This window comes from Ranitomeya imitator, chromosome 3 (genome assembly GCF_032444005.1).
Source record: "Ranitomeya imitator isolate aRanImi1 chromosome 3, aRanImi1.pri, whole genome shotgun sequence".
NCBI lineage: Eukaryota > Metazoa > Chordata > Amphibia > Anura > Dendrobatidae > Ranitomeya > Ranitomeya imitator.
In genome coordinates this window covers 387,392,767-387,412,351 of record NC_091284.1, presented here as the reverse complement: position 1 = coordinate 387,412,351, position 19,585 = coordinate 387,392,767, and the positions used below count along the sequence as shown (strand labels likewise).

The following is a 19,585-nucleotide window of genomic DNA, read 5'->3' as shown; positions in this document are numbered from 1 at the left end:
GCGTAGAGTGGGTCCAAAAATTGCTCTATCTCTGCATGACATGGTCCTTCTATGTGTTACAAAGATATAGTAACATTCCTCCTTGTGGAGAGTGACATACCAGCTCGGGGATGCCAAGGTAAGGAGGCTTATTCACCGTGCAATGCTCCTCTGGTAAATTTAATATGCAAATTGCCTCTGGAATGATCCAGAAAACATCAAGCACTTTAGGTCCCATGTTATTTTCTTAAAACCAAAAATGTAAACACTGTAACAAGAGTTTTAAGCGCTCATCTTCGAAGGGAAAGTCATTCAGCTCCTCTAAAAGTACAAAAGTCACAGTAGACAAAGCAATGCAAAAATGTAGATTTAATTTGAATTCCAAAAATTTAAAATAGCTTTTCAAAATCATGAAAATTAAAAGGCAAATTGAACAAAAATGAAGCCTCATATACAGAGACACATAAATTAAACAGTTTATATTGCAGACAAGCCAGAGTGTGTATAGATTACATATATACAGTCATCTTCTGTAAACAAGGCATTTGTACATTTTTACATTTACAAAAAAGCTCATCACTACCATAGGATACAATAATCCAAATAGGACATAAAGGATTCAGTTTCATTGAGATTTTTTTAATTTCTATATTTTTTGATCTGTACAAATTATCTTCATAAAAATATATCTCTGTACAAAATAGTCTATTTATTCTGTTTGTCCTTTCCACGGGTAGTAAGTGGGTCGCGAAGGGGGGAGGCCATTGGCGGAGCAATGAGCTGTTTCGCTAGTCCTGATAATGTTTGCATTTCAGACTGGAGGAGCTAGGAGCAGACAGGGAGAAAGAGAGTAGCCTCATTGTAAACCCGAGCTAGGTAAGTTCACCATCTGCTGTATTCCGCCATTGGCTCAACTGTGTTGTGCAAAGAGGTTAAAGCACCGATAAAATAGGTTGCTAAACATAGTAGTTCCTTTTACGATAAATTTCCGTTTCTGCCTGTTTAGGATCAGAGAGAATAAGTCGTTCATGCATTTGATTTATTAAACATAAGGACACAATGGGAGTAACTAGACTCCCAATATTCTAGTTAATGGCTAATCCTTGTAATGAGGCTTTGCAGAAGAGCCATGTTATGCATCAGCCATTATTCTATGTATCTTCAAAGAGGCAGAAACACCATTTCTAAAAAAAAAAAAATAGTGACAGTGCGCTTGTTCTTTTCATTCCTGAATTTTGCATTAATCCCCAACAAGATATTTCAATATAAATAAATATATGGGCTACATTCACCTTATTAGTTGTCTGGTCATTAACAAGTGCAATACTGACTGCTACATGTGCCTGCACACAACGTCCCTGTGGCACTACAGAAAAGGTTTAACCTGTCGGCTGATGGTACAGCTACCAACAGAATGTAGAGTAAAATGTAGCAATGCATTGCAGGGACACATCGTAGCACACAAGCCATGCAAGGACACCTTGTGGCAATAAGACCTTTCAATGGAGATGTACTATAGTGCCAAACATTACATTTCTTAATTCCCTGACTAATTAGTTTCAGACACTGCTGGCATTTGTTTTTCAATAGCTGGAGGACTAGAGTTGGCATTTTATTAAAAGCTATTAAAGGGCACCATATATACTTCCAATACTTTTCTATAGTTAAGGTTATGCCACATTTACACATTGTAGAAGAATGGAATGCATGCAAAGCTGATATATCTGTGGTATCTTATTTTGAACACTATTTTTTACAAATTCAGTTAATTTTGTAGGCTTGGAATAACACAACGTTGAATTGATTCTGTTATTCCTATGGCATAAAGAGAATGACAATGGGCACACAATGGCAAAAATAACTATGAATGCCCAGACATTGTCAGGAGACAATTACTGTAGAAGTACTGCAAAGACCTTCAGCACTCAATAACGGAAGAGGTAGTCAATGGTTTAGCATGAACAGTAGCACATAACACCAACCAGGTAAATCAGCAGAATATGGAAATACATAAAGAGTGAAATAATGTATAATGTGGTTCTAGAAACTTTCTACCAAATAATATGTGTGACAAGCAGGATCAGTGTTCTCTCCATCAGTTGTAATCACTACTGGCTGCATGTGACTTCCTACGAAAGGGCTATGGTTGGGAACAATGTTTTAGTCACATTCTCATACCTATACAGATCCCTAAAATGAGAATATAAACTTATATAAGATAGCAATGTTGCTGATTTGATGTAACCTGGTATAACATAACATTCAAAGAAATCTTCATTTCATTCATGGTCATTGAAGGAGGTATTTTACTATAGACTGTGACGCTACCACACAAGGCTATTCTCCCTTCCATAGCGGCAGACAGAAGAACATTCGAATTTCCTAATCAGGAACATTCCTTATATAGTTTTCACATAGTCTCCTGGTGAATCCCTTTTGGTAAAGGTCCCTCTTATCGCAATGTACCTGAAATACATTTTATTAGCAAGGAAACATCAATGAGAAACCTTAAGGAACCTGCAATGCATTGCTCACGAAAGCTCAAATATCATAAACTGAATGTGACCGATGTATTGAGGGAAAACTTTCCAGAATGATGCAAGGTGGAATTTTAGGTTGGTTGAATGCATCCATCTTCAGCTGAAACGGCAAGCACCGACACGTTCAGTTGACCAATAGGAAGGGCTAGCTTGGAACAGAATTGATAAACAGCTCTCCTTCAAGTGTTGGCAGGTTGAAGACGTAAATGCCAACTTGGGGTGTAAGGCTGCGCTCCCCCTTCCTGCCAATGCCACACAGTCTTTTATGTGCTGCAGGGATCAGGCGGAGAAGAATGGAGGAAAAGCACTTTTTGGAACTGGTTCTTTGCAGAATAAAAATATGTATTTTTATATATATATAGGTTTTTTATATCCACTTCCAACCAACATTGCATGTATACAAGTTCGGTATAAAAGCACTTGCACGGTGTCCCTGGAGGGTAAGAACCTCTTGAGGTGGCAGCCTTGCCACTTGTTATGAGACACCCAATTGCCAAGGCTGCATGAGACTTTAGCAGATTGGTGCAGAGAGGGTCTATTGTCTGCTGTTGGCATTACTTCATCTTGGTACATAAGGTATGCTTCTGGTTTCTCCTCAATCCACCAGCCCGGCACACATTGGATGTCATCAAAAAATGGTGTGGCTACAAGTGGCACTGGTGATATCAGCTGCCCACTGATAATGTGCAGGGCAAGGTAAAGACAGGACGGAGACTCCGAGTAAACCTAATTTACTAAAAAAAAAGAAAAACATGTTTATTTTTGCAGATATCACACTATTATTACTTGTATTATTATTTCTTATTGTTTTTCATCTTAAATTCCAGACTAGAAAATCAAGTAGATGGGTTTTAACACCTAATTTAAGATTTACTTAGCCAATAATTATATTGTGCCACCCTGTAAAGGCCACATTCACACGTATAGCTTTTTGGTCAGTATTTTACCCCAGGATTTGTAAGCCAAAACCAGGAGTTGGTGATAAATACAGAAGTGGCAACGTGTTTCTATTATACTTTTCCTCTGATTGTCCCACTCTTGGTTTTGGCTTACAAATACTGAGGTAAAATACTGACCAAATACTGAAAGTGTGACCGTGGCCATATAGTGATACTGATAAATAAGTGTAACTTGACCAACTGATATGGAACCTTATGTGATTGTCACTCCCCTGCTCTCCATAGGGATATTTATACCATAGGGCACACATGACCTCTGCTTACAACTAGAATTTTGCAAACTCCTATAGGATTAGAACCACCATGAATGGCATAACATACAATGCATTGTCTATCGTGGATTGTAATATTTTTTAGTCATTTTTAAAAAGTTTTACATATCATCTTAGCCACCTACTAATAAGATTTTTTTGTATTTCATCTCAACATATGAAGCAATGTCTCCCCATACCTGGTAAAGGGCGGGTGCTATACAGCGGTGCACACTGTGCTGACCGTGAACTCTGTCTCATTTGCCACAATTTCTGTAGGCTGCACATTTCGTTCATACATGGGATTCTCAAATGTGGCCCGACCATTTGTATTCTCATGTCCGGCAAACCCATTAAACGGAACTTTAGGTCTTCTACATGAAAAATAAAACATATCTAATGAGGGCTAAAAGTGGGATATTAAACAACAATATTTACTGTGTACATGGAAGTGAAGGGCAAATTACAATTCACAATGGATCATTTATTTGTACCCCAACTATCATTTCTGGTGCATTCGTACAAACTGTTACTGTAACTAAATAAAGACAATCTGTCACCAGGATTTTGCTGCCTAATCTGAGTGCAACGTGCTATAGAGACTTAGACCGTGATTCCAGCAATGTGTTACTTACTGGGCTATTGGCTATAGTTTTTAGAAAATCAATGTTTTATCAACAGGAGATTATCACTAGAGGACTTCTTGACCTGCTGAAAGGTAGTCTGACCACGCCCCCCAACACTGATTGGCAGTTTTTATGTAGTAGTGTGGGCGGGGTTATACAGAGTTCATCATTCAGGGAACTGGTTAATCTGCAGCAGATAAAATAGTGATTCTATTATTTTCTGCGATATATAAAGCAATTACTTGGCTACATTCAATGACAGCCATAGACTGAATTTCAGGCACTACCATGGCAGAGAATGCACAAGAAGTAAGGATCGTACCTGTGTTTGTAGAGATATAGGACAAAACCAGCAATGATGAGAGCTATAAAAGGCACAAGGATAGCAGCTGCCACTGAGCTGCTGTTAGATGGAAAATGTCCAATGGTGTCAGGACTATTTTCGAGTAATCTCCTGTCTATGGGACCAAGAGAGAACATAAGTCAGCCAATTATTCTAGCTTCACTTCCAATGACATCCATATCAATCCATACCACACTTGTAGCTCCACTTACCTATCCTTTGGAGTCCAAACTGGCCAAATCCCTTTCCACGCACAAAGCCCTGATAAACATATGTTCCTCCAGCAGATTCAGATGACACCTATGTAAGAACGGTAGAAATCAGTATACATACAGTATACTTAGTATACACTGACAATTTTGGTACGCTGTTTCAAAATGAGTCTTCAAGATCTCTGGGTGGGTGGCGCAAGATGACAAACTCAAACTCAGAAGGTTTTTTTTAAAAGCTGACCATCTTATACCACTCATCTTAGGGGATCTTGAGGCAAGAGGACACATCCATAAATGCTAAATGTGGCACGGTTAAATGTTACCCTTTCCATAAACTGCTCCATCATATTCTGTATTGTTGTAATGATCCATCTTCCCGGTGGTCACACAATTTCCTAAATAAAATTCATTTTTCTTTCTAATTTTTTTGGTTTGGTATCCGTTTGTTTATTATACCAGCAACACACTGGGAGTGTGCCAATGTTGCTGTTTATCAAGTGATAAAATACCCTCAATGATGGTTAACATAATAGGATATGTAGAAATGACTAGGCCGGGTTGGTGGCAATCTAGTTTTACAATGCAGATCTCATATGGATGCACATGGTTTAATTCTAACATGCGAAAATCTGCAGAATAGAAAGATAGCATGTGACAATAGATAAGAGGCTCTTGTTCTTTTCCCTTCTGCAGGAAACCTCTGAGGCGATTAGATTCCTGTCCTTCATTTATATTCAGGGTAGCTGAATGTCTTTCTCAGTCATTCATAACTTGACTGTATTCACATGACAATAGGAGTGTCCTTATCATTCCATCATCTGTCCCTATTCTCACAAGCAATCAATAGTCATGCTCTGAATTCAGATTTAAGCCTAAGGAAACCTTGAGACTCATCTAAGGACTATACCTACTAAGTTTGGGCTAGTTGGCATCTATGACCTTGTGCTGTCAGAAATGATACATTCGTCTAATAGCATTTAACCCTTCAGGGTGACTTATATTGCACATGAAATAAAGATTCTTGAGAGTACTTTATCGCATTCAAACAGTCCCTCACTACTTTCAAGACCACACTCGCCACAGCTAAACAAACCTACTTCTCATCTCTCATATCCTCCCTGTCTCACAACGCTAAACAGTTATCCAACACCTTCAACTCTCTCCTCCGTCCCCCAGCACATCCTCCCTCCCCATTCATCTCAGCTGAAGACTTTGCCTCATTTTTCAAGCAGAAGATTGAGAACATCAGAGACAGTTTTTGTCGACAACCCCCAGAGCCCTTCCTCCCAACTACCCAGCCCTCCACCAACTACCCAGCCCTCCACCTCCAAACTAACTTCTCCACTATTACAGAAGATCGACTCTCCACTCTACTCTCAAGATCGCATCTCACCACCTGTGCACTTGACCCGATCCCTTCCCACTTCATCCCAAACCTCGCCAAAGTCTTCATCCCAACTCTAACCCATCTCTTCAACCTATCACTAACAACTGGTATTTTCCTCTCAAGCTTTAAACATGCCTCAATCACACCTATGCTCAAAAGCTCTCTTTTGACCCATCCTCTGTATCTAGCTATCGCCCTATATCACTTCTCCCCTATGCCTCAAAACTACTGGAACAACACGTCCATCTTGAACTGTCCTCCCATCTATCTTCCTGCTCCCTTTTCGACCGCTTACAATCAGGCTTCCGGTCACACCACTCCACTGAAACTGCCCTAACTAAGGTCACCAATGACCTATTAACCACCAAGAGCTAGCGACAGTACTCTATCCTCCTCCTGGACCTGTCCTCTGCCTTTGACACAGTGGACCATTCCCTATTACTACAGACCCTCTCATCCCTTGGCATCACAGACTTGGCCCTATCCTGGATCTCGTCATACCTAACTGACCAAACATTCAGCGTCTTTCATTTACACACCACCTCCTCACCTCGCCCCCCATCTGTCGGAGTCCCGCAAGGTTCAGTTCTAGGGCCCCTGCTCTTCTCCATTTACACTTTTGGCCTGGGATAGCTCATAGAATTTCACAGTTTTCAGTATCATCTCTATGCTGATGACACACAGATCTACATCTCTGGACCAGATATCACCACCCTACTAACCAGAATCCCTCAATGTCTATCCGCTATTTCATCCTTCTTCTCCGCTAGATTTCTAAAACCTAACATGGACAAAACAGAATTAATTGTCTTTCCCCCATCTCATGCGACCCCCCAGTGAACCTATCCATTACAGTAAACGGCTGCCCACTCTCCCCAGTCCCACAAGCCCGCTGTCTCGGGGTAATCCTTGACACTGATCTCTCCTTCAAACCGCATATCCAAACCCTTTCCACTTCCTGCCGCCTTCAACTCAAAAATATTTCACGGATCCGTACATTCCTAAACCAAGAATCTGCAAAAACCCTAGTCCATGCCCTCATCATCTCCTGCCTCAACTACTGTAACCTCCTGCTCTGTGGCCTCCCCTCGAACACTCTCACACCCCTCCAATCTATTCTAAACTCAGGTGCCCGACTAATCCACCTGTCCCCCCGCTATTCCCCGGCCTCTCTCCTCTGTCAATCCCTTCACTGGCTCCCCATTACCCAGAGACTCCAGTGCAAAAGCCTAACCATAACATACAAAGCCATCCACAACCAGTCTCCTCCATACATCTGTGACCTCGTCTCCCGGTACTTTCCTGCACGCAACCTCCGATCCTCACAAGATCTCCTTCTCTACTCCCCTCTTATCTCCTCTTCCCACAATTGCATACAAGATTTCTCTCGCGCATCACCCCGACTCTGGAACTCTCTACCACAACATATCAGACTCTCACCTACCATCGAAACTTTCAAAAAGAACCTGAAGACCTACCTCTTCCGGCAAGCTTACAACCTGCAGTAATCACCGATCGACCAAACCACTGCATGACCAGCTCTATCCTTACCTACTGTATTCTCACCCATCCCTTGTAGATTGTGAGCCCTCGCGGGCAGGGCCCTCTCTCCTCCTGTACCAGTTGTGACTTGTATTGTTCAAGATTATTGTATCTGTTTTTATTATATATACCCCTCCTCACATGTAAAGCGCCATGGAATAAATGGCGCTATAATAATATATACTGTAATAATAATAATAATAATAATAGTCTTCATATTAGTGCTTTGCATTGTGGCCTTTATCTGTAATCAGTAGTTACTGTATGTGAAGATCCAGTCTCGTCTTACATCACCATATCTTCATTACCATAAGAACCGGCAAATAGTGATGAGCGAATGTGCTCGAATAATGTCAGATCTGATCATGCCCTGGTGTTATCCGAGTATCTCAGGCGTGCTTGTATATTATGTTCGCTCACTGCGGCTGCATGTTTTTCAGCTGTTAGACAGCCTCAACACGTGAAGATTGCCTGTTTGTTAGGGAATTCACACATGTGTTCAGGCTGTTGAACAGCTGTAAATCATGCAGCCACAGGGACGCTAACATAACATACAAGCACTCCCAAATGCTTGGATAAGACGTTATCCGAGCACATTCACTCATTACTTCTGGCAAACTTACATGTCCGTCCAAAGCCCAGCTCTCCATCTTAAACTTTTCCATGACAATGTCCTTTGGTCCTCGTATCTGATATGCCAGGAGAAGGAGGTGGAATTCTTCCTTTTTGAAAATTCCTACAAAAATCATAATAAACTATTACATTAGGAGTGTAGTCTATCACTAGTTATAGCAGTATACACCAAACATAAAAAATCTGATGGTTTGCTCTATTTCTCTGCACGGCTCCTATTTCGTAAAATTGACATGTACATGCAACATTGCTGCGCTAAAGTATTTGCCATATTACAGATATCGCTAATATTGAATCTTTGTCACAGTAAATGGATTCTGAATAAACTCTAATTTAAGGCATAGATTCAAATCATTGTAGTCTATGATTTGAATTATTATCTTGCTGAACAACCCAATGAATTCTTGGCGTATGATCAGATAACAAGACAATCTACTTCACTGAGAAACAGTGTTTTTTCACAGGAAAGGTTAATTTAAAAGGAATCTGTCAGTAATATTTGCCCTCCGCTCACCCAAATAGCATAGGCATGCAGGTCTTTGAAATTCAAATTCTTCAAAAGGTTTATATCTATTATCTGTTTCTCTATTCTGAAGAAAATAGTGTTTAAGTGCTGACGGCGTGGCAGAACACCTAAGGTACCTTCACACATAACGATATCGTTAACGATATCGTTGCTATTTGTGACGTAGCAACGATACCGTTAATGAAATCGTTATATGTGACAGCGACCAACGATCAGGCCCCTGCTGGGAGATCGTTGGTCGCTGAATAAAGGTACCGTCACACTTAGCAACGCTGCAGCGATACCGACAACGATCCGGATCGCTGCAGCGTCGCTGTTTGGTCGCTGGAGAGCTGTCACACAGACAGCTCTCCAGCGACCAACGATCCCGAGGTCCCCGGTAACCAGGGTAAACATCGGGTAACTAAGCGCAGGGCCGCGCTTAGTAACCCGATGTTTACCCTGGTTACCAGCGTAAAAAAACAAACAGTACATACTTACATTCAGCTGTCTGTCCCTTGCCGTCTGCTCCTGCACTGACTGCTGGCCGTAAAGTGAAAGCAGAGCACAGCCACAGCGGTGAGTCACACAGCGGTGACTCACCGCTGTGGCTGTGCTCTGCTTTCACTTTACGGCCAGCAGTCAGTGCAGGAACCAGACGGCAAGGGACAGACAGCTGAATGTAAGTATGTACTGTTTGTTTTTTTACGCTGGTAACCAGGGTAAACATCGGGTTACTAAGCGCGGCCCTGCGCTTAGTTACCCGATGTTTACCCTGGTTACCGGGGACCTCGGGATCGTTGGTCGCTGGAGAGCTGTCTGTGTGACAGCTCTCCAGCGACCAAACAGCGACGCTGCAGCGATCCGGATCGTTGTCGGTATCGCTGCAGCGTCGTTTAATGTGAAGGGGCCTTTACCAGGCCTCCACCAAATGAGGTTGTTTTCCCACCTAATACCTACCTCTTTAGCTTGATTGATAGTTCAGTGTCTGTTGGACATTGAATGCTAGGACAGGTACCAGGAAATCAGAAAGTGAGCTATCAATCTATGTGTTACTTTGTGATGTCTTTATTGTTTGCACATGTTCCTCATTAACTGTAAAGTGCTACGAAATATGTTGATGCTATATATATAAAATTATTATTGTATTATTTATAATCAAGCTAAAGAAGCTGCAGGTATATCCTGCTCAAGCATTCCCATATACAATATGTGGTTGGGAGTGGGTTATTTCACTAACAGCATCCCTTTAAAATAAATACAGTAATAATTTATGAACTATATACTTAGACTTTATTTGTCTCACTAGACATGATTCTTAGATTAGAATGTTACGGCAAATTAACCCATTCACGACCTATGACGTACATACACATGATTGGTCGTGTTTCAACCTTTAATGCAGGCTACGGCACTGAGACCGCATCTTTTCAGACACATGACAGCTGTCATGTGCCCCTAACAGCCGTAAATAAAAAACCTATACATGTTTGGTATCTGCGATCTTGTAATGACCTGAAGAATCGTCAGTTTTACCATTTAGTGAATATGGTAAAAAAAAACAACTAGTGAACAATTGTGGAATTGCATTTTTTTGTAATTTCACCACACTTGGAATTTTTTCCTGTTTTTCAGTACACTATATGGTCAAATCAATGATGTTAATCAAAAGTACAACTAGCACCGCCAAAAAGAAACCCTACCACGGCCATATTGACAGAAAAATAAAGTTATGGCTTGGGAATAAGGGGAGCCAAAACAGAAAATCCCAAGGACATGAAGGGATTAAAATAAAAGGATTTCTTCCATCTTCTCTCTCTCAAAATGCGCATTGCTTCTCAGCCTCCTGACTTACTGGATACTGGAGGGATGACAGTTCAAGTCAGCAGCAGCATCGCTCTCTTAGCCTGAATTATGTGCCCTCTGATGCTACAATATGAGGTAGCTTTGCTTCTACAGCATTGGATGTGCAGTTGTGCTAAGTTAGTTGGGATTGGGAGCTAATAGTAGCCTGAATTATGTGCCCGGCCAGCAGCATCATCTCACTCCTAGCCTGAATTATGTGCGCGGCCACCAGTATCATCTCACTCCTAGCCTGAATTATGTGCCTGGCCAGCAGCATCATTGCACTCCTAGCCTGAATTATGTGCCTGGCCAGCAGCATCATCTCACTCCTTGCCTGAATTATGTGCCCGACCAATAGCATCATCGCAATCCTAACCTGAATTATGTGCCTGGCCAGCAGCATCTTCGCACTCCTAGCCTGAATTATGTGCCCGACCAGCAGCATCATCACACTCAAAGCCTGAATTATGTGCCCAACCAGCAGCATGATTGCACTCCTAGCCTGCATTATGGGCCTGGCCAGCAGCATCATCTCACTCCTAGCTTGAATTATGTGCATGGCCAGCAGCATCATCTCACTCCTAGCCAGAATTATTTGTCTGGCCAGCAGCATCATCACACTCCTAGCCTGAATTATGTGCATGGCCAGCAGCATCATCTCACTCCTAGCCAGAATTATTTGTCTGGCCAGCAGCATCATCACACTCCTAGCCTGAATTATGTGCATGGCCAGCAGCATCATCTCACTCCTAGCCAGAATTATTTGTCTGGCCAGCAGCATCATCACACTCCTAGCCTGAATTATGTGCATGGCCAGCAGCATCATCTCACTCCTAGCCAGAATTATTTGTCTGGCCAGCAGCATCATCTCACTCCTAGCTTGAATTATGTGCATGGCCAGCAGCATCATCTCACTCCTAGCCAGAATTATTTGTCTGGCCAGCAGCATCATCACACTCCTAGCCTGAATTATGTGCCCTCCGATGCTGCAATAAGGGGAAGCTTCTACAGCATTGCATGCGCAGTTGTGCTGAAGATGATCGGGATCAGGAGCTACTTGTGTGCTTCAGCAATAATGGATAGCCTCAGGGAACTGCTTACAAGCTCACTTGGAAAGAGCTTGTAAGTGCTGTGTATGTTTGGCCATCACTATCACACAACAATCATGGCCACAACCCTTGACATTGATCAATAAATAAAAAGCAAGTAACAGTTGTGAAAGGAAGAGAATGGAGGCACATAGAAATAGCAAAGCAAATTGCAAACTTGCTTAATACCTTGGTGTCTCCTGATGTTCTCTTTAAGACATGTAGATTGGGATGGACTTTGCCCTGCTTACCTGATACTTGCAGCTCTACCCCACTGTGATCAATCATGGTAGCATTCACTTTACTGCTTACAACTTCATAACTTGTGACTGTCAACATGGCTGGCTGCTTTCGTCCTTGATATTCATAGGATCCTTTCCAAAGAGAGTCCTTAGCAAACACATCTGCAGGAACTAAAACACCAACCTTATATTAAGAACTACTTTCTTTCTGCAGCAGTTTTATATCTAAAACAACTTGTACCACTCTGATTGAGATATGTAAGATATATGTTAGCAAGTCAATAAAAGGAAACATCACCTTTTGAGTTGTCACATGTCTACCCATACCATGACTACCATCAAGACACACAACTAACCACTGGCATCTTTCTATGTCAGGAAAACAGGATGTGATACTTAGCGCAGGGTGGGATATTTCTATTACATTAAACACAATTGTTTAAGATATGTTTAGATACTGTATATAAAAAACTTAAAGAAATGAACTGAGATAAAAGTTGGTGTGCATGTGTAAGGAGGGGGTGGGGACCCTCAGTTTCTCCCTCTCTACCTTATGTCTGGCACGTTTCCCCAATGCGGTGTTCTGATAGTTTGGCTATGTCTCAACATATTACTGTTATGAACTACTGCTTTATTGCTGTATGTGTACTGTGTGATATTTATCTGATTTCATGTCTTTGTATTATATTGCACTGTATTGAACATGACTAGTTCAGGGACGGAAAGGGATAACCAAAATGGGACTGGATCTGCAGCCTCAAAAGGATAGGAAGTTCCTGTCTCCCAGTGAGAGCCTGGGCAGGCTTGCCCATGGTAGAACATGCTACAGCTAGGGGAGCATAACACTCCCCTTTGCCTCTTTCTTTAGGCAGTAGATTGGTAACATCAGAGCAAGCTTTGGCCCGCAGCCCCCAATGCCCCTCCCCTTAACTGCTCAATCCTGTTCTTCCAAAACCAGCTTCTCCACCATGATAGAAGAATAGAAGATCAGCTCTCTACACTTCTGTCAGGATCACATCTCATCACTTGTACGCTTGACCTGCTCCTGTCCCACATCATCCCTAACCTCGCCACAGTCTTCATCCCAACCCTAACACATCTCTTCAACTTTTCACTTGCAAATGGTGTCTTCCCCTCATCCTTCAAACATGCCTCAATCACACCCATCCTTAAAAAGCCCTCCCTCAACTCATCCTCTGTGTCTAGTTATCATCCAATATCACTTCTCCTTTATGCCTCAAAACTACTGGAATAGCATGCCCATCTTGAACTGTCCTCCCACCTCTCCTCCTGCTCCCTCTTTGAACAGTTACACTCTGGCTTCCGACCGCATCACAACTAAAACTGCCCTAAAGTCATCAATGACCTACTAACCACCAAGAGCAAGCAACACTATTCTGTCCTCCTTCTCCTGGACCTCTCTCCTGCTTTTGACACTGTTGACCAGTCCCTCATGTTACAGATTCTCTCATCTCTTGGCATCACAGATTTGGCCCTATCCTGGATCTTGTGATATCTAACAGACCGGACATTTGGTGGCTCCCTCACCTTGCCCCCTGTCTGTCAGTATTCCCCAAGGTTCAGTTCTAGGACTCCTCCATTTCTCCATCTACATCAGGGGTGGGGAACCTCAGGCCCCAGCGCCATTTACGGCCCTCAATGACCTTTTATCAGGCCCCCGAGCAGATTCTCAGGGACCGCATTCTTGGGCATGGAGGTGTATTTTGATTACAACCAGCTTATTAAATTTTTCTTGCTCTGTAAGCACACACATGCAGTGTTCACTACTGAACACTGAATTGCATGCAATGAAGATTACGTTCTGACACCAGTGCCAGAGTCAGGATGTACTTTGTGGGCAGAGTTTGTATGGCCTCCGAAGGGTGGTATAAATATCCAAATGGCCCTTGGCAGAAAATAGATTCCCCACCCCTGATCTACACCTTCACCCTGGAACAGCTCATAGAGTCTCATGGTTTGCAGTATCATCTCTATGCCGATGACATGCAGATCTACCTATTTGGACCTGACATCTCCTCCTTACTGACCAAAATCCCACAATGTCTGTCTGCTATTTTATCTTTCTTTTCTGCTTGCTTTCTAAAACTGAACATTGACAAAATAGAATTCATCATCTTTCCCCCCATCTCACTCTACCTATCCACTAGACCTATCCATCAATGTCAATGGCTGCTCACTTTCCCCAGTCCCACATACTCGGTGCCTCGGGGTAATCCTTGACTCTGCCCTCTCTTTTAAGCCACATACCAAGCCCTCTCTTTCAAGCCACATAACCAAGCCTTTGCCTCCTCCTACTGACTCCAACTCTAAAACATTTCCTGGATCCGTACATTCCTTGACCAAGAGACTGCAAAAAAACTTGTGCACACCCTCATCATCTCCCACCTCGACTATTCCAATCTCCTACTCTCTGGCCTCCCCTCTAGCACTCTTGCACCACTCCAATCTATCCTAAACTCTGCTGCCTGACTAATCCACCTGTCTCCCCATTATTCCCCAGCCTCTCCTCTCTGCCAAGCCCTTCACTGGCTTCCTATTGTCCAAAGGCTCCAGTTCAAAACCCTAACTATGACATACAAAGCCATCCACAACCTGTTTCCTCCATACATCTGTGACATGATCTTCCAGTACTTACATACACGCAACCTTCGATCCTTTCAAGATCTCCTTCTCTACTCCCCTCTTATCGCTTCTTCCCAGCATTGCATACAAGACTTCTCCCGTGTTTCCCCCATACTCTCGAACTCTCTGCCCCAACACATCAGACTTTTGCCTACCACAGAATCCTTCAATAGGAACCTGAAGACCCACCTATTCTGGCAAGACTACAACCTGCAGTGATCCTCAGTCTACTGAACCGCTGCACGACCAGCTCTATCCTCTCCTATTGTATCCTCACCCATCCCCTGTAGACTGTAATCCCTTGTGGGCAGGGTCCCCTCTCCTTCTGTACCTGTGTCTGCCTTGTATTGCTCATGTTTATTGTACTTGTCTATGTATGACCCTTTTTTTCGCATGTAAAGCGCCAAGGAATAAATGGCGTTATAAAAAATGAATAATAATAATAACATACCCCCGGAGGGGAGGAAGTGCTGCCAAAAGGACTACTGGGCAGCTGAAGTGGGCATTAGGACTGTGCGAGTGCTCTTTGGAACTGGACGGGAGCTGCTGAGACAGAGTATCTGAATAGGGACAGCTCAGGAACTGTTATCTTCTCTCTTTTCATTGTTATTGAAGTTCTACTGTTGGGAAAGAACTGTGACCCTTCATAGGACCGGAATTCTAGCAGACACAGTGAGTACCCATCTCTCTATGTGCAAGGTGCCAGGGTGTTCACTAACTGTTGCTTAATAGACTCGCCCACGACTACCACCATGTGCCACCTTGTTACACATGCATCGTGTAAGTGCATGTTCACACTGGCCACTAAAAAGAGAAAACCCAAGATAAAAACATAATAGGCAATTAACCTGCAGTGTTCTTGAGTTGGACATTATATTCATGTAGTTCCCCATGGCTGTGTGTCTACTAGTGGGGTCCTTCTCAGCTCTTACGTACATGTACAACATATGTACATGTACAACAATTGACAGATGGTAAGGTTTTAATATCAGAGGTTAGGACTGTCCTGAATAGGGTCACCGTGACGCGATTGGATGGCTTCTATATTTTGTTGGTCAAAATTATTTTAACTAAGTACCCTATATTATCTTTATGCACTATTGCTGTTTATTTACTGCAGGGTATTTGCTTATGTTTTTATCTTGGGTTTTGTTTAGATACATATATAGACATTTTATTGTAACGATAATTGCCACACCAGTTAAAAAAACAGGGCATTTCTTACCAGAAGCTTTTTGCATAGGAGGCTCCTTAACTGGAAAAATAGGTTTCCCACTGGGTCTTATATCAGCTGTAAGAAACAACATTAGTTAGGCGATTTAATCTTGGTTCCATCGCGTCCAGAAAAAAATATTTCAATCTTAAGCAACCCTACGCCTCACAATAAAAGTTTCTCAATAATTGTGGAGTGCATAGTTAAAATGTCTGCCATCTTTCTTTTTAATCTCATTGGCATTGTTCATATGATCCTGTCCTCTGTTCTAGCAGTCTGAGACACTCCCTCTGTTCTGGGCTGATCCATCTAATAACAGAGGCTACAAAAGAACAGTGCAAGTAATAGCCTAAGATGAACTGAGACTATAACAAGAACCATTAATGTTCATCTGCTACAGGAACCTAAAATCCTGTGGAAGGGCCCTGTGCAGAACATATAACAGGGACGCTCCAGAACTGAGCAATACTAGCAAAAAATGAGCACTATGTCCAGAGAGTGATATTAAAAAGGTATAAGTTTATTCCAAAAAAACCCTGAAAAGTATATCAATACATGTAACATAAATTAAAACAGTGGAAGAGACATTTGTAGAGATGAGATCAGGTAGAGAGAGAGTCACGTACAGCCCTATTACATGAGGTAAGTTACATAGTAAAGTGCATAGTGCTACTTAGAACCTGAGAGACACTATGAGGCAGTGGGATGGTAAGTGATATTTGGAAGTAAAACGGTCACTGGGAGAAGTCCTGCCCCTATCCAGTATGACCCCACCATACCCTACTGGCTCTTACCCATAATAGGATGCATAGGATGACACGCCACAAGCCACAACACTCGTTTCGAATTGGCTTCCTCAGGGGGCTATGCTCAATAATAAGTAATAGCCTAAGGCTATGCTTTGCTTATAGATGGACCAGTTCAGACCAGGTGGAGTCTCTCAACCTTTATATATATAGTGCGTACTACATTTTACTTACCTAGAGAAAGTACTGAGAATTAGAGGATCTGCACCAGAAATAATAAAAAGGAGGGAATGAGGTATTTTAATGATCCATTGTGCAAGTATTATGATTTTTTTTTAATTGAGAGAAGGATGGTTGATTTTAGGGGGCCACACACTGTAGATAGCCGACAGTTGAAGATTACAGACTGGGTATACAGTACCACCTCAACTAAACCTTAAAGAAGTACTCCCACAACATGTTTTATTGCTTAAAGGGACACTGTCACCTGAATTTGGAGGGAACAATTTTCAGCCATGGAGGCGGGGTTTTTGGGTGTTTGATTCACCCTTTCCTTACCCGCTGGCTGCATGCTGGCTGCAATATTGGATTGAAGTTCATTTTCTGTCCTCCATAGTACATGCCTGCACAAGGCAATCTTACCTTGCGCAGGCGTGTACTATGGAGGACAGAGAATGAACTTCAATCCAATATTGCAGCCAGCATGCAGCCAGCGGGTAAGGAAAGGGTGAATCAAACACCCGAAAACCCCGCCTCTATGGCTGAAGATTGTTCCCTCCAAATTCAGGTGACAGTGTCCCTTTAAACCTGTGTAAATGTATATGAGGTGTAGTATAAGTACAGTAATATACACACACATAGTTGTCTTCCCTGGTTTCCAATGCTCCTCTAGTCCTAGTCTGGGTTACATGACAGCTATTCCAACTAGCCAGATTACATAGGTCTCAATGCGTGTGCCAGAAGTTACTTTTACAATGTAAGTCTATGAAGCCTCGGTCTGACATTCCATAGACTTTTATTGTAAAAGGGACTTCCAGAACACGCATAGACTGCAGTTTGATCTGGCAAATCGGAAAAGAAGTCAGGTGACAGAGAAGAGGACCAGAGCGGTGTTAGCAACCAGGGAAGACAGTGATCGATGAGTACCATACTTACACTACACTATGTATATATAAATTTATACAGGTTTAGGCAATAATAAGTTTTGCATGAGTGCTTCTTTAAGTTAGCCCATTTCTTTTGACTCCTGCCATCCCGGTTTATGAGATCTGCGGCTAATTATGTCAATATTGGTGGGTATGGTCAACTAAATTCTCTTCATGACATCATGTCTCATTGTACCACTAATTAATTGAATATAAAGTTATATTATCTTCTATTCTCATTACGATGCTGTGTATCAGTATAAGGATTTCTGTAAAATCTTGTGAAATATTTAACACAAGGGAATTAGTACACACTAATAACAATCCCAAGGAGAGTTCATCCTTCAGGAGGTCCAGCTGAATGAAAATGACCTCACAGACACTCTCAACCTTCTTCCTGAATTTTCTCAACCATGCCTCCCTAAGACTATGTACAATGAATCCTTTGTATCCAGTTCCTAATACGGTAATTAATATACACCTTTACCTGATTAAGACAATAATACAATAGCTAAAATAATATCATAACAAGCAGAGAGGTCACTCACCAAGACATACAGGTGGCTTCCCTGTCCAGCTCCCATCCATTCTGCAAGTTCTATGTTCAGAACCTCCCGTCAGATAAAAGTCAGGCTGGCATGTATAAATCAAGGTGTAGCCCAAAGATGGCAAATCTAATGCTCCAACATTAGCGTGAGGCGGGGTCTCTGGCTGTCTGCAGTTGTGGGCTACAGAAAAAAAATGCATTAATTTAAAGCATAATAATTAGATCATGGTAATATTAAATAACTTCTCTTATTCATCAGTTTTCCTGCAAAGTGGGCTCTGGTAACACTTTATGGGGCTGATTCATCAAAGTGTTTTTCGTCAGTTTTCTGGTTTAAAACACTTTGAAAAGTTGCAAAATCTTTGTGCAATGCGAAGCTATGCAAACATTTTGCAACTATTTTCACGCTATACTTGACCAGCTGTGGGCAGAACATGAGCAGGATGGTGTATACCATGTTCACAGGCCGAATTCATCAAAAGTTACTCCACTTTAGTGGTGTAACTTTTGCCAGAAATGTTATGCCAATTTCTGACTGGAGAAGAATTTCTGGCAAATTGCACAGATGTGCACATCACTGAAAATATGCACCAAATGTACAGTTGCATCTCACAAAATTAGAGTATCAGCAAAAAATTTATTTATTTCAGTTCTTCAATAGAAAAAGTGAAATTCATTTTATAGAGTCATTACAGAGTGATGTATTTCAAGTCTTTATTTCTGTTAATGTTGATGATTATTGCTTACAGCCAATGAAAACCCCAAAGTCATTATCTCAGTAAATTAGAATACCTTATAACACCAGCTTGAAAAATAATTTTAAAATCCGAAATGTTGGCCTACTGAAATGTGTGTTCAGTAAATGCACTAATTACTAGGTCGGGGCTCCTTTGGCATCAATTAGTACATCAATGCGGCGTGGCATGGAGGCGATCAGCCTGTGACACTGCTGAGGTGTTATGGAAGCCCAGGTTGCTTTCATAGCAGCCTTCAGCTCGTCTGCATTGTTGGTCTGGTGTCTCTCATCTTTCTCTTGACAATACCCCATAGATTCTCTATGGGGTTAAGGTCAGATGAGTTTGCTCGCCAGTCAAGCACAGTGATACTGTTGTTTTTAAACCAGGAATTGGTCCTTTTGT

At 42.0% G+C, this 19,585-nt stretch overlaps 1 protein-coding gene across 1 annotated transcript in view; it reads right to left on the bottom strand.

Annotated features, from left to right (window-relative positions):
* Nucleotides 1-330: 330 nt before the first annotated feature.
* CSMD2 (CUB and Sushi multiple domains 2) overlaps nucleotides 331-19,585 on the bottom strand; it is a 1,686,610-nt gene continuing 1,667,355 nt past the window's right edge. Inside the window, exons 64-71 of the mRNA XM_069756979.1 lie at nucleotides 18,448-18,627; nucleotides 16,021-16,086; nucleotides 12,162-12,323; nucleotides 8,463-8,575; nucleotides 4,911-4,998; nucleotides 4,678-4,813; nucleotides 3,930-4,103; nucleotides 331-3,253 (exon numbers count right to left, since the gene is read on the bottom strand). Coding sequence (XP_069613080.1) covers nucleotides 3,947-4,103; nucleotides 4,678-4,813; nucleotides 4,911-4,998; nucleotides 8,463-8,575; nucleotides 12,162-12,323; nucleotides 16,021-16,086; nucleotides 18,448-18,627 — 902 coding nt within the window. The 3' untranslated portion in view covers nucleotides 331-3,253; nucleotides 3,930-3,946. The remainder of the gene's footprint in view (nucleotides 3,254-3,929; nucleotides 4,104-4,677; nucleotides 4,814-4,910; nucleotides 4,999-8,462; nucleotides 8,576-12,161; nucleotides 12,324-16,020; nucleotides 16,087-18,447; nucleotides 18,628-19,585) is intronic.